The sequence below is a fragment of the Phasianus colchicus genome, chromosome 3, assembly GCF_987193195.1.
Source record: "Phasianus colchicus chromosome 3, bPhaCol1.hap1.1, whole genome shotgun sequence".
Classification (NCBI taxonomy): Eukaryota; Metazoa; Chordata; class Aves; order Galliformes; family Phasianidae; genus Phasianus; species Phasianus colchicus.
Window position 1 is genome coordinate 62,756,793 of NC_143438.1, and position 18,198 is coordinate 62,774,990.

The 18,198-nt window shown below is 40.1% G+C and overlaps 1 protein-coding gene across 1 annotated transcript; it reads right to left on the bottom strand.

The window, feature by feature from the left end:
• Positions 1–2,312: 2,312 nt before the first annotated feature.
• Positions 2,313–15,867, bottom strand: TRAM1 (translocation associated membrane protein 1). The gene is made up of 11 exons (XM_031604857.2): positions 15,584–15,867; positions 13,293–13,356; positions 12,564–12,685; positions 12,257–12,373; positions 11,210–11,268; positions 10,754–10,838; positions 8,352–8,422; positions 8,166–8,270; positions 7,393–7,536; positions 6,360–6,520; positions 2,313–2,493 (listed from the first exon to the last, which is right to left on the bottom strand). Exons 1-11 carry the CDS (start codon positions 15,704–15,706, stop codon positions 2,420–2,422), a joined length of 1,125 nt encoding a protein of 374 aa, XP_031460717.1. The 5' UTR covers positions 15,707–15,867; the 3' UTR covers positions 2,313–2,419.
• Positions 15,868–18,198: the final 2,331 nt, after the last annotated feature.

Below are 18,198 nucleotides of genomic sequence, written 5' to 3' on the forward strand. Positions count from 1 at the left end.
TGCCTCCTCCAAAACTATGAATGTATATTTGTAACTACGACATAAGAAGATGAAAGAAACTGGCCTTCAATGCTCTGTTCAAACCCAAGAACAAGAGAAATCATTCTATATTACTCGTCAGAAAGCAACAAGTCCTATAAGGCAAAGATGAAGATTAAGCCATCGTGGAAGTAAAAATTCTTTTTGTTAAGTCCAAAGGCCAAGAACATCCATAAGGCCAACAGGAGACAAAAGCAATGTCAATATTAACAGGCAAGAACACACTCTTCTGAAGTTTTTAGAAGTGAATGTGAAGTTGACATTTCAAGACTCCCATGACAAACAATGAGCTTTACAAAAAACAGTTTGCTTTAGGGACACAGAAATCACAATCCTCAGACTCCAATGTATCAAAGAGCTGAAGAAGTACCTTAAAAGCTCCCTCTATAATTTCTTTCTCCGTCATTTATGATTCTGACAGTACCAAGACAACCAGATATCACACACAAACTTCATTTATAGTCACAGTACCAGACAAGAAACTTTAAACATTTGCCCCTTTTGGCTTAAGGTACAACTTGAGAGCAAGGCACACAGAATCTATGCACGTCTCTGTTAGAAATATCAGATGTGAAATGTGATTTTGTGCAGTATTTGATTTATCAATTCCCTCAGCATTTCTGCATTCCAAATTTCCAGTTTCATGGTCAGACTGGATAGACTCACAGTTACATCACTTGAGTTTTCTTTTTTCTCAGATCAGTACATAAAAATAACTACACCTACTGAAGTAGACTGGGTGCATTAAAGGGCGTGCTGTCCCAGAGTTCTCAAGTTAACTAAGTCCAAGTCTGCCAAGTACACTTCAGGAGCTGTGAAGCAAGTACTCAAAACTGTGACTTGAACTACCTGGAACACGTAACAAATTAAATGGTAGTAACTCTAAATAGCACTGTAAGACTGAAGAACGGATAGTTACATGTAGTCAAGATTTTGTACTAGAAATTTTATTCTGTATAGTAAGCAACCGAACTGTGTAAGATACAGAATGCAGATTTGTTGTTGTTGTTGGGTATAAACTCAATTATAGTAACAACTTTTAGTTAACCTGTTTATTTCTCAGTTTGATTGCTTATAATTACTCCTACTCAATCCATAAGCATTTTAACACTGGGGTTAACCCGAAAGCCTGATTTAGTAACTTCTCAAGACTGAATAAAAATCTTTAACTCATTCCCAAGTTGAATGATTCCCATTACAAAAGGATACACAAGAAAAACATTAACTGCATATTAAATTGAAAAATTAACTGGACAAGGCTTCACATTTAATACAATTATGAAAGACAGATAATGGAAAAAATCTTAAATCCAGATTCCTCCAGCTGTAGCAAAGGGCACACACAATATACCAGTTTTAAGAAGTTGTAGCTTTTAAATATTCTTTCATAAAAATATATATATAGGAGAAATCAAACTATTTCCTAACAGAGGCGAAACAAGGCAAAGCGTTTAGAATAAAGGAATGTTTGTCAAAACTTGATCCATTTATCTAACAAATTCCCTCTTTACGGAGCATTAGATGCCTCCCCACCTAAAACAAACAACACGTTGTAAGAATCTCCCCTTCTAAAATCAGAAAGACAGGTTTTGAAAGAAGGTCCAACGCACAGTAACTGTCCAAGATATGTACACTTTAAAAGCACAGACAGGAGTTAACAGTGCTACTCAAATCAATTCTATGACATACACTTTTCCCTTCTAATGTTCAAGTGCTAAAGCTTTATCTCAGAAAGGTCTCTCTGTTCCTTGTAAGACATTTCTAACCAACGAGCAATAAGACTCTGCAACATTTCCAATCAGTTCAGTTTTGTTTTAATGATATGGGGCAATTCTTAGAGCAGACATCGTGTAGCTAGCAACTACAAAATAAAAGAAGTTTACTTTTGTGGTCCTAGAATCCCAATTTGATCTGTGAATTTGAATCAAGGTAATTAACTTAAAAGTCAGAGTATCTGAAAATGCATACTATATTTTTACTTCAATTTCATCATATATTTGAAGTTTTGAAGAACTAGGAAAAAGTGAAGTTGGAAAACAGTATATATCACCAAGATTACAAAAACTGGAAAGAAATAATACATTGCATCAGTGATCCTCATTAAGTGAAGTTATTTCATCACAGTAAGTGTTTAAAAAAGTGTCAATGTTATTTAAAAAGTGTTTTGTCCCCCCACCCCCCAAGCGTTTGTTTGAAGACAGATAAACCTTTTCTTTTAGTCAAAATGGCTTTTAAAAAAAGTTTCACAAAACAATAGCAATAATCAAAAAACATGATTTGTATTTTCTTTAATCCATTACATCTCTAGTGCTGAAGGGCCATCCATGTAAAAAGCAGATTCTTTGGGGACACTTGTCAATTAACTTAATAAAACCCAGTTTTACGAGGATTTATCCTTCCTGCTACGAGGCGAGTCTGCTCCATTTGAGGTCACTGTCCCATTTATTCCATTTTCTACAAAAAAAAAAAAAAATCAAGTAGAATGAGACAATTATTTTACTACATTTTAGTAGGTACTAAACAGTCACTAACTTCTCTGATGCATCTTTTTTGTTAAATCTCATCATTACCATTTCTAACTGGAACCATACCATTTATTACCACTTATTCACTGGAACAGGTTGCCCAAGGAAGTCATGGATGCCCCATCCCTGGAGGCATTCAAGGCCAGGCTCTGGGCAGCCTGGTCTGGTGGTTGGTGGCTCTGCACATAGCAGGGGGGTTGAAAATAGATGATCATTGTGGTGCTTTTCAATCCAGGCCATTCTATGATAATGCAACAGTATAACAAAGCTTTTACCAACAGCAAAATATGAAGTTTACTACAACAACTGAAGCACAGTTTCCTGACATGGCCAAATACTGACATGGTTGTGTTACGTGCATTATAAACTGAAAATCAAATTAGCTAGATATACTCTGATAAAGAGAAATATTCAACTTGTAGGTAAGACATTCCTGTGAAATTCTGGAGTCAGATGGTACACCCCCTCGTATCATTCTTTTTCCTATTTCATTTTTTAATGCCTAAGAATGTTGCACTCCTTTACTCACCTTTACAAGCTTTTTATACATTAGAAAAATTAAGGTTAATTAATCATACACTTAAAAAAATATAGAGGTCATTTATTTTCTGAAGAAAATATTTAAATAGATAAGGTGGGCAGAAGTAAAACATTAGTTAAAATATAAGAAAAGTACAGAAGAAGATCAAGCATAAGACTTAGACTCCTAAGAACACAAGGCAAGAACCTGATACCATCAGCAGCTCTTTACTTGTATCCTACTTCTGGGTCAGCTCAAGAGTTTTAATATGAAATAGTCAACAAACGGTACCTATGCACAGCAAACATTTGCTCTGAGCAATGACCCAACGTCTATGGGTCTATCATATCCTCAAAAGAGTGGAACAGAGCAACGTGATACCACAATGAATGAAAGTATTCCCTCTACTTAACGTCACCACAGCCCACGGAAGCACAGCTGCTGCCTGACAGCAACCAAATTCATAAAACAGACCAGAAGAAGCAGAAGTGCGTAGTCAGCTTTACTGCTTGCATCTCTGCTCAACTAACTTGTACTACCATTCTGATTTAAAGAAACTGCTATACCTTCCTGTACAAATAACAAGTTAAGTTCATGTTTTCCATCTCCAGAAGTGTTGCAGATCACCAGAGGGAGTGGGCAATCCACAGAAATAACTGCAGATATTCCTTCTCCCCTCCTTTCCTTCACCCAAAGCTCCCATGCATGCTAGCAAGCAACTGAAGTAAAAAGAAGAACAAAAAATGAAACCAATCAACCAAACAGCAACACGCTGAGAAAGAAACTGGTCACAGGCCTGATCAGTCATACAGGAATAGTCAGTCTCTTTATTTGGCTGTAAATGACACCATCATCTCAAGCTTATGTCAGGTGTTCTTCGGGCTCCTCTCAAAAAAATTAGGTTATTCTTGATTTATAAAGCTTACAAATAGTGAGCTAGATCCAAACCAGCTGAGATCATATTCTCTTAACAGTTAAGTCAAAACAAGTAAAAAGAAAGAACACAAATCAGCAAAGGCATCAAACATACATCACCAACATTTTCCCACTATTATTGCTTGCTTCTGGCACAGTCTAAAAGAAAGGCATTTTGTGCCCTGGCTCCCCAAACGCAGTCTGCCACACACATACAGCTCCCCCAAAAAATAAACATCAAAAAAACCTGTTTGAAAGGCAACTTAATTGCATGTTTTAGTTCTCAGAAAAAAAAATACCACACCTTGTGCAAGTATTCTGAACTAACAATGTTACAGGAATCTTCCAAACAGAAAAGTCTAAAACAACACCAGTCTTTGGGATCAACCTTTTCTTTAGAATTCCCATTTAAAATTAGCTGCAAAATTCCCGGGTCTTTAAGACAGTCACAGCTCAATTATTATGTGAATTCAATCATAATTCAAGTTAACTACAAGTTTACCAAATTAAATCAATGAAATTTAAGAAAAGTTTTAACATTTTAACTCACTGATTAAATAGAAGATGTATAAATGAATTCCACAAGCAAAACAAAGTAATAAATAAACATTAAGCTCGGATTCAACAGGACACCTACAGGTTCTATTGATAAAAACGCCACTCATTTTTTTTCTAGTATCATAGAACCATAGAATGGCTTGGGTTGGAAGGGACCCCAAGGATCATCAAGTTCCACCCCCTGCCACAAGCAGGGCTGCCAATCTCCATATCTAATATTAAGACCAGGCTGCCCAGGCCCCCATCCAACCTGGCCTTGAACACCTCCAAGAATAGGGCATCCACAACCTCTCTGGGCAGTCTGTCCCAGCACCTCACCACTCTCATAGTAAAGAACTTCCTCCTGACATCCAACCTAAATCTTCCCTCCTTCAACTTAAAACCATTTCCCCTTGTCCTGCCATTATCTACCCTTGTAAAGAGCCGACTCCCCTCCTGTTTGTAGGCTCCCTTTAGGTACTGGAAGGCTGCAGTGAAGTCACTCCGCAGCCTTCTCCTCTCCAGGCTGAACAAGCCCAGCTCCCTCAGCCTGTCTCCATAGGGGAGGTGCTCCAGCCCTGTGATCATCTTTGTGGCCCTCCTCTGGACTCTCTCCAACAGCTCCCTCTTTCTTGAATTGGGAGCCCCAGACCTGGATGCAGTACTGCAGATGGGGCCTCACGAGGACAGAGTAGAGAGGGAGATCATCATCTCATATACACCATCTCATTTATATTGCAAAAACCTACACCCTGCCCCCCAAGAACCCAAATCAAACTCAAAAATAAAAAAATAATATAAAAATCAGGGTCTGAAATCTGTCAGCTGAAGTAAAAATATGTGCATGTTAGCAATGGGCAACAAAACCGAAAAACTAACAATGGACAAACACTAAATAGTGCTAATTGAAAACAACCAAAATGATGCAAGAATCAAAGTCTAAAACATGATTTTAATACAAAAAAAAATTAAAAGTTGAAAATTTGCCTCTGACATCTCAGTTCTCAGTACAACTGTCTTCATGCAGTAAATTCAATGTATTGAAAAAGCATTAGAGGTTGATAACAAGCAAAAGATCACGTGGAAATAAGCTTTTGAGGTGACTGAGTTTCAAAGAAGTTCACAAATTATTCAAGCTAGCACTTAACTACATAGAAGCTCAACTGTACAACAGATTTATCTACGTAAACTGAATACATAATTTCATTGGAGGAAAAGGCAGACTGTTCATCTTTCATTTTCCCATAAGAAGAGCGACACAAACCAGGAGTCATCAATTCATTTCCAAAAGCTTTTACGTAATATTAAAGTAGTAAGCAGTTGTTACCTACACCTTTAAAAGAAGCATCAAAATGCTATTATTAGTAAAGACAGCTCAACGTGAGCTTATTTACTGGATCTTCACTCAGTGGCACTGAAAACTATGCCTGAAATTCACTGCAAGAAAAAAGAACTTAAAAGTGATCACGAGAACATCTAAAAATGTCTCCTCCCTTTTTATAACTGAACACAACATAGGCAAGACAGATTTCGTGCAAGTAATAAAATTAGACACAATAAATTGCAAAGCTGCATTAACTGTAATAGTGATTCCTTCATTCCATCAATTACAAGAGAAAGCCAAGCCCATCTTTTACAGGTCAATCAAGTTTTTTTTTTTTTTAATCAATAAAATAAATTCACCAATACTGTTTCTGTAACTGAATCACCCCATCTGATAGCAAAACACAGAATTTACCTTAGCAGTTTTATCATAAAAGATTCTCTATTATCTGGAGTTGCTTTCGAGACACCAAAGTAACAGGAAACTTGAAAATACAAACCTCTTTCTTTTCTGGAGGTCTTTCCTTTAGCTGTGACAAACTTCTTTTTCACCGATTGAGGCTGAGAAGAAGAATGCTCTCTCCATCTCCGAAGTTGGAAATTAATGAATTTCCACATCATAAATGCTTGAGCCAAGCAGATGGAGGCCAGCACACTGATTCTGAAAAAGAAACAGGTACAGGTTTAGCAGTAAGTTCATCTTGTTGCTCAAAGAAAAAAGGAAAGCAGAATAGCACATCATACAGTTTTTTTTGTATATCAGAAACAGCCTTTTTACTTTGACTCCTCCAGTGCAACAGAGTTGTTCTTTCTGGACTACACATTAGTAAATGTTGCTCCTCCTCCTAACACCCATTTTTCCAGATGTAAGAGTTAGTGGGCTTAACGCAGCTGAACAAAACTGGATGTGTACTAAGAGCAAAGATTTTGTACTTCCATCAAAACTGAAAAACACTAAGTTTCTTTTCTGCTTTCTCCTTTCTGTAACAATCAAGGTACCCATCACCTGAACAGGGGTCCTCCAGTTCTGAATATTTAGACTGTAGTGTACTGTGGACACTGGGAATGTTTTAATAAATTCCTTTTATGCATTTAATTCATAAAAAGGCTGAGCGGTTGGCTGAACCAACCACTGCATCAGACAGCAGCAACAGAAGTCATAATAAAGGCAGAGAAAGTGGTGAGAATCTTCAACCAGATTCAAAGATGCTTGGATATGATGTCCAATTATCACTGCAATTATTTATAGCTCAATTTAATAACTCTAAGATGTGAACGGCATCTCTACAGTTGGATATTTCTTTTAATCTTGTTTTATTTTCCTAACTCGTAATCAGTTATAGGTTTCTCAGTGACAGACTGTAAATTCTTCCACTCACTTCAATGTGCTTGACAAGCTTTTTTTTTTTTTTTTTTTTTTAATAAATCAAAGCCATGCCCACTGATCCCATTCAGTACTACTAGCATTAACACTACACAGGTTTAGCACAGGCTTACAGATCATGCTTAGGAGCCATCCTAAGTTTACTGTACCTAACAGCCAGGATATTGAAGTTTCCAGTGCTGAAATTCAGCTGCTGATTTTCTGCTCTTGCCAGACCAAAGCCAAAAGTGAGGACAGAAAGAATCAAGGTGAGAAGCCTTCCCAAAACAAAAAGGACTGCCCACAGTGAAAATCTGCAAAGAGAAAGACCACAAACACTATATGAACTCTCTGCTCACAGCACAAGTACTAACAAGGCAAATATTTACTCTTAACTCTAAAAACTCATCTGAGAGTTAAGAACTTGAGTCAATTATTTTTCACTTGTCCTAATCTTGTATTTTCAGTTACCACAGAAGACAAAAATTAAGAAACACCTCACCTAGAATTTTTTTCCTACAAACCAAAACTTTGTTCTGAAAATTATTTTTAACTCAACAGAAAGTGCCTACCACGACTATCAGAACATGAGTGTATTATGAGTTTATTTAGAACTGACTGCATTAGCAGCCCAGGCTGTTGCCTTCTCTACAAGACCTGTACCTGAAAAATTTTTTATTTTTATTTTTAATAAAAGTAGTATGAGATTTAACTTCATTTTATATAGCTACTAACATCTACTTGTATAGGAGAATAAGTAAAAAAAAAAAACAACACCAAAAAACAATAAACAAAATTTTAAAGGTTTTTTCTAGTCTGGAGGACGGTGGCCTCTAAGGAAATACGAGACAACCTTCCCTGTAATTCTGGCTTCTGCTTAGTTAAAATGCACGAGGTTTGCAAGACAGAAGTTACATGAATTTGAAAACTGCTGACTACTTACCCTTTCTGGTACCTTTCATCACTAAAGTAGAAAAGACGAGATATGTGGAAAAGAAATTCAACGAAGTAATGCAATACCAGGAGAACAAGTCCGAGGTGGGTCAGACTATTAAAACAAATAGAACATGCAGTTAAATGTTTTGTTACATTTTAGGACAGTGAATGAAGGCAGTAAAACATTACTTACTTCAAAAGATAGGCTCCAGCAATATGAAAGAGATAAAGTCCAATGTAGACAATCTGGCGAAAGATATCCTCCTATTGAAAAGAAATAAATAAATATACATTACACACAATGCTATGTGATGCACCAACACAGATTGCTTCCTAGTCCTAGAAATTGTTTTCTTCTCAGCTACCCCATGTGGCCTGTTTTAGCACTGAGTTACTCAACCTACACCACCTAATTCCACACCACTTACTGCTTACTTATCAGTAACATACAGTATTTTTCACATATACTTTTGTGAGAAAATGCATTTGAAAATGCTTTTCAAAAGGTAAATTTAGTTCTTTGTTAAGACTTATCTGAACTTGTAGCAGTTATTACAATACATAATTGGTATGAATTATTGCATCTCCAGATAAACTTCTGTAGTTTGACATGTTTGCTGCCATTCTGATTCTGTCAGATCGTTACAGGAAGAGAGTAAAAGTCTATGAACCAAACAGAAGAAGTTTACAACTGTTGTTACACATTTTTAAAAATTCAACATCATTCATGATTTTGGTACAATGTTGGCAATAAACAGAATAACATTACTAAGCAGTGATACAAATACCACCTGTGAAAAGAAAACTCACTGAAGTATACTAGATCGCAGTATGGGTGTTCATTCTGAAATGGTAGGGAGAACATATTCATTTGTGCTCAAGAACTCCAACTTTTTAAAAGATTCCCTACACTTCAGGTAAGGCCTTTCAGTTTTATCATACATGTATGTAAATTCAACCAAAGAAACACAAGAAAACCTCCTACAAATGTCATCTTTTAAGATCTACTCTGCATCTCCAATACTTTACTTTAAAGCTGACAAAAGCACAAAACGAAATACCTGTTACAACACCTAACAACACAGAGAGAGGGAATATAGTTAAAAACTGACTTTAAGTGATCCCAAAGAAAACAAAAAACAGATTATGTCAGAGAAAATACGAGTGTACTCACTACAAACACTCTGGTTCTCCAAGTACTACCAGAACAAGTCTTTTGCACTTTATCTTCAGAACAAAGGTAACATTTAAATAGCCTCAGCTGCCTGCTTACATAAACTGTCAGACTTAAGGCCTATTGGAATAACTCAGGTTGAGTTATCCACCACTACACATAAAGCAGAGTTGAGAACCCCCATATTTTTCTTTTTTAAATGTCAAAAGTAGAAACAACTGGACCTGAGCAAAAGAAGCCAATTCCTGCATGAGAAGTAAGGCAGTGAAGTCAAGACAGGAGAGGTGAAACTGTGATAAGGGGGTGTCAACTCAAAACTTGATAAAATAAAACAAATATCCTCAAAACTTAACCTAAAAGCTAAAAACCCAAATGACCAAACAAAATACTACTATTAAGCATACAGCATTTCTGCCACTTTCTGGCAGCTTTCTTAAAGTCACATTAAAACAAACAAAAAACAGAACCAACCAATACTTAAATATTAATTCTAGAAATTCTAGAGATATAACCATCCCAGTGTGGCAATACTGGAGCATCAGCTGGAATATCTGCATAACATCACTGCTGATACTGCAATGAGCATGAAAACAAACCTTCTCATTACTACTTTCTCAAGCCTGTTCTAAGCCCCGGAATAAAGACCTGTGGTTATCTAACATACATTTCATTTTCTTCAATGAAGCAGAATCCCAACAGCAGAAACTCAGTCTAGTCACAGAGCAACAAGAGAGGAGTTTTAAAAAGGAAGCTGTGCACGCAGAAACAGCCTGAGCAAAGAACATGTAAAGAGCCTATTTATGTCAGTCAAGAAAAGCAAAAACTGTGCTACAAAAATCTACAGTGAACTCAGTGTTAACAGTTAAATTCTGAGAAACAAAATGGACAAAACTCTCATGTGGCAAAGATGCTGTTCACTACAGTACTAACTAGAAATCCTGCTGAGGACCGTGGTGTTTACAACAAATCCCAGTAATTAATATTGCTTGGATTTAGCACATTATTCACTGCTTCTATTCAATACCTGTATTGTGATTCCTGAGGTAATTCTGTATTTCAATGAGATTATTCAGACAAGTAATTACAGGAAACAAGAAAAGATACTGAAACAAAAAAAACCTCCCATTCATTTGTTCAAAGGAAAATTCAGGTTCTTTTAGCAGATGGGATATGCTACTGATTTGTATTTACACAACAGACAAACAGTGATTTTACTTCAGAAATACAGGGTTTCAATGAAAACAAAACACTTGCTTCTCACATGTACATCAGAGCACCAAAATTCCAATAAGGAAAAGCTTAAGTACACAGATAAGAAATGGGTTGGAAATGTAGGGTAACACACTTTCCCAAAGAGACGAATCTCTCCATTATTTGAGCTGCTTTGCTTGGCGTTCTTTCCATCTACGTTCTGAACTTACTTTTTTAGTTTTCTGGAAGTACAATTCTGGGAAAGCATGAAACCAGTATGCCAACTGTAAGATGTAGAAAAACTTCATTTGAAACCTGTACAATACAGCAAGAATTGAAGAATATTACTTTCTCTTCATAAACTTAAAATGTTCCAGAAACTTTCTAGTGAATATATTTAATCGCTAACTCTAAAGAGAAACAGAGATCCTTGTTGCCAGTCAGCTTTGTTCTCAGAAAGATCAAATAATAAAATTCACCACAGCTTCATTTTATAAATAAACAGCCCACAGAAAGATTAATGCATACTACCGACTGACAGAGATTAAAGCTTCCCTATCAATACAAACAAAAAATACATCAGTGACAAATTTAATTTCAGCAATTTCCATGCAATTTGTATATGACTTCAAAATGCCAACACCCCTGTCCTCCCCCAGATCCGTCCTTCAAGGAAGAGGCCTTACGGAATCAGAGTGTGTGGGTAGTCCCTCCACAGAGAGGTTGGATCTGATATATAGTTCTCCTAGAAAACAAAAGCACAGCTTCTGAAGTCACACAGCGTTGCTGTTTCCTAGTTAGAAATAATGAGTGGATGCACATACATGTATTTTTATACATCTAATGTGTGCACATATAAATACTGATACAACCACACACAAGTAAAAGCTTCAGATTGATACATTTCCATTCACAAAACTAAAACAACAAAACACAATTGTATTAGCCTAAAAGAAAAAAAATAAGGAACAAAAAACAATTCAAGTGTTCATTGAAGATTCCTTCTGAGATGGAGGTTATTTCAACATCACCACAGATAGAAGTCTTCCCTTGTAAACTGCTGACAAGCTTTGAGCTTAACTAAGGGAAGAAAAGTTTTTTTTAGGAGTCATTGTGCTACAGAAAAAAAATATACTCTACCTTTTTTTTTTTTTTGAAATTTTAAGTTTCTATAATCACCATTAGAAAATGAGCTTTCAATTTAAACAATAGGTTACTCCTGTAAGGGAAGAATAATTTAGGAGCTTACAATGAACCAGATACTTCTCTGTAAGTGGGAACAAGAGATGGCTTATGCCTTTCTTCTGAGATCAGAAACCGGGGTGAGCACGAACACAGCCCAGTGCTACCAAAAGGCATGGCATCTGACAGGGCACAGTCACAGCCTACAGCAACTTGCCCACTGCCCATTCCCTAGGCTGCCAAAATGCACTGTATAAATAATATATTAAACATTTATTTTACAATAATGAACCAACACAGAAAAACTATGTAGAATGAAGTACTCTAATAGACTTTTAAAATTTTATTCATTTGATAGCAAATTCAATTTACTCGGACAGAGCAACAGTAATGCTACTGGACTTCATAGTAAGTTTTGATACAACTTATACAGAACTCTGAAACCTGCCCCTGCTTTAATATTAAAATCAGCTAAAACCAGAATAAGCTGAAAACTTATTGATCTTGCTAAGTTACAGTCTCATAAGAAACACAAGAGGAAGTGTACTTACAGAGACAAGAATACTTGTGCCCCAAACACAGGAGAAAAGGTAGAACGCACTAAGTTGTCCAGACTCATTGAACTTGCTATGCTTTGTTTTGGAAAAGTGCATTTTCCTGTTAATTTTCTGAAATGAAAGTCCACTGTTATTTACATGTTCTTGTACTCAACATTAGCTGTTACCTGCATTAGAACATCTGAAAGTTCCAATGAATGTCTTAGCATTTTAAAGGTAAATTTTAGCATTACAGTTTTTAAGTTAACAGTCAAAGTCTAATCTATTATCTTGATGAAAGAAATTAGTATTTTGTACTTACATCCAATACGTACTCCTGAATAATAGCATGTATGATTATTGCTACGAGCATATAAAAGAAAATTGTAGCCAAGTCTTTGATGCCATAGTGATAGAGAGAGATTGTTTCTGCGGATTGTTCTTCTAGAAGACAGAAACAGAATTAACTGTTAGGCACTGATACAGTTTTATTGCCAATAAGTTTGTTTCTTAAAGTAAAACCTTTCAGGCAAAAGTCATTTGTTGTCAGCTGAACAAATATAAGTCAAATTAAACCACCACCCTGAGCTAGGTCAGTAGACTCCATTTAAAGTAATCTTCTCCATCACATCAGAAACTCAATTTGATTTTGGAAGGATGTAATATAAAAATGGAAACTTAAGTGCACTTAGGAAGCTTAGCCAAATGCACTGAAAGGGAACTATAAAATTATGTTAAACTATCAACCCTTCCCCCCCCTCCCCACACACTAAGTAGAACAGATCATCACTTACATAACCAGAGTAAGAACGTGAACTTATTAACCACCAAGACTGGGTTTCAGGATTGAGAATGAAACCAGCAGAGCAGAAACATTTTCCCTAACGCAATTCTTTGAAAGTTTTACCAATAACAATTTATGTGAAGTCCTTAAAAACTCTTTACTGTCCATTTAAACTCAGTAACTTATCCTCAGTTTAGGGCATACAACACGTTAGCGGTGTCTGAGGATATTACCCCATGACTAACCAACCACCTGCAAAGCACATACCTGTGGCAGGAATGGTAACATTATACTGAAGAGTGACGAAAATGACAGCTGCTTTTGCTGTAATCTGAAAAAGAAAACACAGAAGTGCTGTAGAATCTCACTGACATAAATTATTTTAAACTGAAAATGTTTACCCCTAGTTCTAGCACTCTTCCCCAAGCATGTCTGCTCCTCCCAAGAAAACAACCAACTCCCATCATCATGCCACTTTATCTGACTTTCTGAAAGCAAAAGAGACCACATGATTTCTGTAAATTTACAGAAATACCCTCAAAAATTCCTCTTCATGAGGGACAGCGAGAAAAAACAAAATTCAAAGCAGAAGAGAGAAGCAGAAAATGTTTCTTCTGAAGTCCTTTCTGGGCAGGGAGACGATACCTTCAAAGAACAAAACAAAAGCAGCAATTCTTGTTCATCAATAACAATTTTCAAGTGTAAGACATTTTGCTACCTGAAGATAACCCACTAGGTTATTATTATGATTCAAAAGAAATTGGACTTTTTTTTAATTTTTATATCTTTTTCACTGAAACAAGCACTCTGTAAACTAGGAGGTTTTCTTGGAACCCTCTCTGTGCAACTTCTGGGAACCCAACTAGTCTGCCAGAATTGGTTCCACTGCTCAGGACTTGTCATCTGTGGAAGGAGCCTCCAGTGGACTCACACCACCAGCCAGTTCTGACAAGCCATACCAAGGCTCACTCAGCTAACGCTGTCCAGCTGAGCAAGGGTAAGGCAGTACCTAAAGGGAGCCTATAAACAGGAGGGGAGTCAACTCTTTACAAGGGTAGATAACAGCAGGACAAGGAGAAATGATTTTAAGTTGAGGGAGGGAAGATTTAGGTTGAATGTCAGGGGGAAGTTCTTCACAGAAAAAGTGATGAGGTGCTGGAACAGGCTGCCCAGACAGGTTGTGGATGCCCCCTCCATCCCTGGAGGTGTTCAAGGCCAGGTTGGATGGGGCCCTGGGCAGCCTGGTCTAGCATTAAATGTGGAGGTTGGTGGCCCTACATGTGGCAGGGGGGTTGGAGTTTCATGATCCTTGAGATCCCTTCCAATCTGGGCCATTCTGCGATTCTGTGAAGGCAGCATCAATACTGTACCATACTAGCACTGACTGCAGCAATCTATATCTAAGGCCTGTACCAAAGCATTTCAGAGACCCTGGCAATCTGTTCAGCCTCCTATACATTTAACAACAGAGGCACACGGCCCCTCTATGCCAAGGTAGAAAATAAATGTCCTGAAGTGAAAAACAGAGAGATTTTCAAAGAGATTTTCAGAGAGATGTCAAAGAGATGAAGGCTTTGGCACACCCAACCCTTGCAGTAACGTGGTAAATAAACAGTAAACATACACATGAGGGAAGGGTTTAGGTCCTTATCTTTAACCTCAAAACCACACTGTGAAGCCTGGTGTGATTTCTGGGTGACTTTTGGTACTAAAACCCACACAGAACAGCGTTCTTGGTGCGTCCCATCTTTTCTTTTCAAACCCTACACCTGAGCAGCACAAAGGCCGGGTAAAACTCCGCCGAAAGCCACCTGCGTGGCTAAAACACCCAGCGGCTGGGGCTCTAAAGAGCCAGAACCGTGCCGCGTGGCGGACGCGTCGTGCTGCGATAGGGCACGCTGGGAGCACCTCGGGGATCCCTCAGAATAGAACCCAGCACGGCACGCTCAGCTCGGCGGCCAGACCGCGGAGGGCTTCCGGGGAACTCGGAGCTCCGCAGGCCGCGTGGCCGGGCCGACCAAAGCCAGGCGGCGGCCGCCGCGGGACGCGCGCCCCGCTGCCCGCGCGGCCGTAGGTACACGTCACCGCTGGCCGCCCTTCCCCCTGCGGGCTGCGCGGCGCCGCGCGGCCTCACGGGAGTCGTAGTGCCGGCGGGGCCGCCCGGGCAGCGCACACAAAGAGCGCGGTGAGGCAGGGCAGGGCCGGGCCGGGCCGGGCCGCGCCTCCCCGCCGCCCCCCTCCGCCTCCCCCGGTCCGAGCGCGGCCGCACGCCGCGCACCCCTCCCCCGGCCGAGTGCCACGTAACCCCGGCGCGGCGGAGGGAAGCGCGCCTCGGCCCCTCGCGGCGGCAGGGCACGGTCTCGCTCGCGGGGACGGCTGCGGCGGGCAGCGCGTCTCCGCGCCGAAGAGGGCGTTCCCGGAGGGGCCGGGCCCCGGGGAGCGGGGACGCGTCGCCCGCCCGGGCTCCGCCGTACGGCCGCGATCGCGGCACCGCGCTGCCGCCCGCCCCCGGGCCGCCCGGGCTGCCGGCGGAGGGGAGGAGGGAGCGGGAGCCTCACCTCGAACATGAGCCCCAGCAGGAAGATCATGGCCATGCACGAGACGATGTCGGCGTGGTTCTGCACGATGAACTCGTGGCTCAGCACCGGCGGGTTCTTGTTGCTCTTCTTGCGGATCGCCATGGCGGGCCGGGAGCTGGGCGCCGCCGCCTCCCCGCTGCCAGCACAGCTCTCGCCGCGGCCAGGAAGAGGCGGGTGGGAGGAGGCGGCCGCGCAGCAGAGGAATGGCAGCAGCCGCCGCTTCACCCCGCCCCGCCCGCCGCGGCCCCGCGCGGCCCTTCCTCCGCTGCCCGGCCGCCGGGAGCGGCCCCCGCCGCCGCCCGCCAGCGCCCCTGCCGGCCGGAGGGGTCTTCGGCCCGCGCGCCCGCCCGCGGGGAGGCGGTGGCCCCGCGCTTCGCGGCCCCCGACGGCTGCCTGAGGGGCGGCCGGGGCTCCTCGGGCGGCGCAACGTGGCTGTGGCTGCCCTGCGGCCCGCGCTGGGCCCGGCTCCTGCGCTGCCCAAAGCCGCATTCGGTTTCGTTCTCCTCCCTCTCTCTGGCGAAGTTTAGTTTCCATTAGGCCGTTCCTAGCTAGACGTCGGGTGAACGAAGGATGCCGTTAGGAAATGGAACTCGCTGCGTTTGTTATGGTTACGGCTAGGGCACGGCCTCAGGGTATGAAGTAACAGCAGATTCCTGCCAGCCCATAGCCTGGAACAACGCGCATCCAAACAAGCTGGAATCCCAGGACAAGAAAAGTTATCCCATTAGAGGGGCAAAAAAAAAACCCACCTCTAAATCAGAAATATGGTATGGAGAAGAGACATCAAAAGCCTGTGAATTAAAAAAAAAAAAAAAAAAAAAAAGCAAAAATCCCCCAACCAATTGCCCCAAAACAAAAGCCTGTTCTTATTTTAAAAAAGATACATATATGAGAAAGATCAGCACAGATGGAGGAAAAAAAAAAAAAAAAGGTAAGGCAAATAAAGATGTCCTCAAAAGGTCATCTCTTCCCCCCAAAAGGTTATACTGACTTCTTTTATTAAGGCTTTCACCTGACAGACACTCCCACTAGAGAACAGTCTCCAGAGTAACTGGTGGCTGAAGCTGAGTGTTGTCAGGGTGGGTTCTGGCTTGCCAGAGCAGAGTGCACACCACATCCAGGCCATGACCAGCTTTCTGAATGACACCTGCCAATATAAACTAAATTTATGTTCAGGCTCAAGCATTAAATCAAGTCTTTCCAGAACCAGAGCTACACTACAACAAATAAAATCTGTGAAGATGCTCAGAAGCTACAATTTATTAAATCATGGAGACAGGTATACTCAGTAACTGGAGATGGTCTGGGATACTTAGAATACAGAATAAACTACTTTTTTTTTTTCCTTAATATATGAAAGTAGTTCAAATTGAACAAGCATTCCTGTTTCAGTACCAATATATTTTTTTCAATCTTAGGAATCCCTCCATCTCTTGGCCATATATTTTGTAATTCTAGAAAGAACATTATTTCAAAAATGATGATGTGAAAGTAGATCCTCAATTGCATTCCACATAGTTACAGATGCAATATAATGCAGAAGTGAAGTACACTGAGTTAGGATAAAAAATAAAAAAATTCTTTTTTCAATGTAGTCTTGAATTTATTACTCAACTCCAACCTTAAAAGAAAACAAGTCCATAGAACTTAGGGAATGGGATTTAACTATCTGGGATGGGACATCCTTTTCAAGCAATAATCAGCAAATGCTCTTAGTGGATGGCTACTGTCGTCTTCTACACACAGAGATCGTCTTGGTTTCAACTGGCTTTTTGTGTTTATTGATACAAACCACTACACTGAAAAGGAAAATAAAGCAACCCACTGCCTCATCTGAGTGTTTTCCACAGATTCCTCTTATTGGAGATCTCTCTTCTGCCACATGATGTTTCTTAAGGTGCTTTAGGCAAAGTGTTATGATCTGGAATACCTGTCAGTCCTCAGTCTACTACTTGTCAATGGGCTGTTGGTCTATGTTTGCCAGCTTTTGTCCCAGATTTCCAGATATTGAAAGACTACACTTCAAAATGAGCTTAGGAAGGAAGTCTGAAATCTATTTCAGGTTGGAAGATTGTGGGGGATTTAGTAGTAACCATGTTACTGCACCTGACATAACAGATACAGACAGAACAATGCCCTTCCTATTTGGGAATTTTTCAATCGTCAATTATGCTTGAAAACATACTTAAGAACGACATTTCTTAAGAAAAATAAAAACTTAGAAGCAGAATGGGAAACTTGAAAATGTTATACCTACTGTCAAAATTATTTCCTAGTTCTTAAACCTAATAACCTACATTTCTGTGTGCTACGTCTCAGGACAGCATATTAAAACTACCCAATTTAGTGCTCCTTCAAGATTCCGTCCCAGCTGTTTACAAAGTTAATGCACTGAACAACATTTGCCCTTCCATCTTGATGAGACAGAAATTGCCCCTTCTCCTTGTTTTTATTCTCAGTCCTAAATAGATTCTGCACAGACAATGGATTCAAGGCAGGGGTTGGAAACAGGCTGATCCTCATTTTTATACACACATGGCTTATAGCTTGCTGTCCCATTTTTAAACAAACCTAAAATCTCATAGCAAGGAATC

Excerpts from the sequence above, each read along its gene's own strand:
- TRAM1 (XM_031604857.2), bottom strand. The coding sequence starts at position 15,706 with ATGGCGATCCGCAAGAAGAGCAACAAGAACCCGCCGGTGCTGAGCCAC. Across the intron at positions 13,357-15,583 it reads TGCTGGGGCTCATGTTCGAG|ATTACAGCAAAAGCAGCTGT; the intron begins GTGAGGCTCCCG and ends TTTCTTTTTCAG. Across the intron at positions 6,521-7,392 it reads TTCAATATCCTGGCTGTTAG|AATCAGTGTGCTGGCCTCCA; the intron begins GTACAGTAAACT and ends TTTCTTTTTCAG.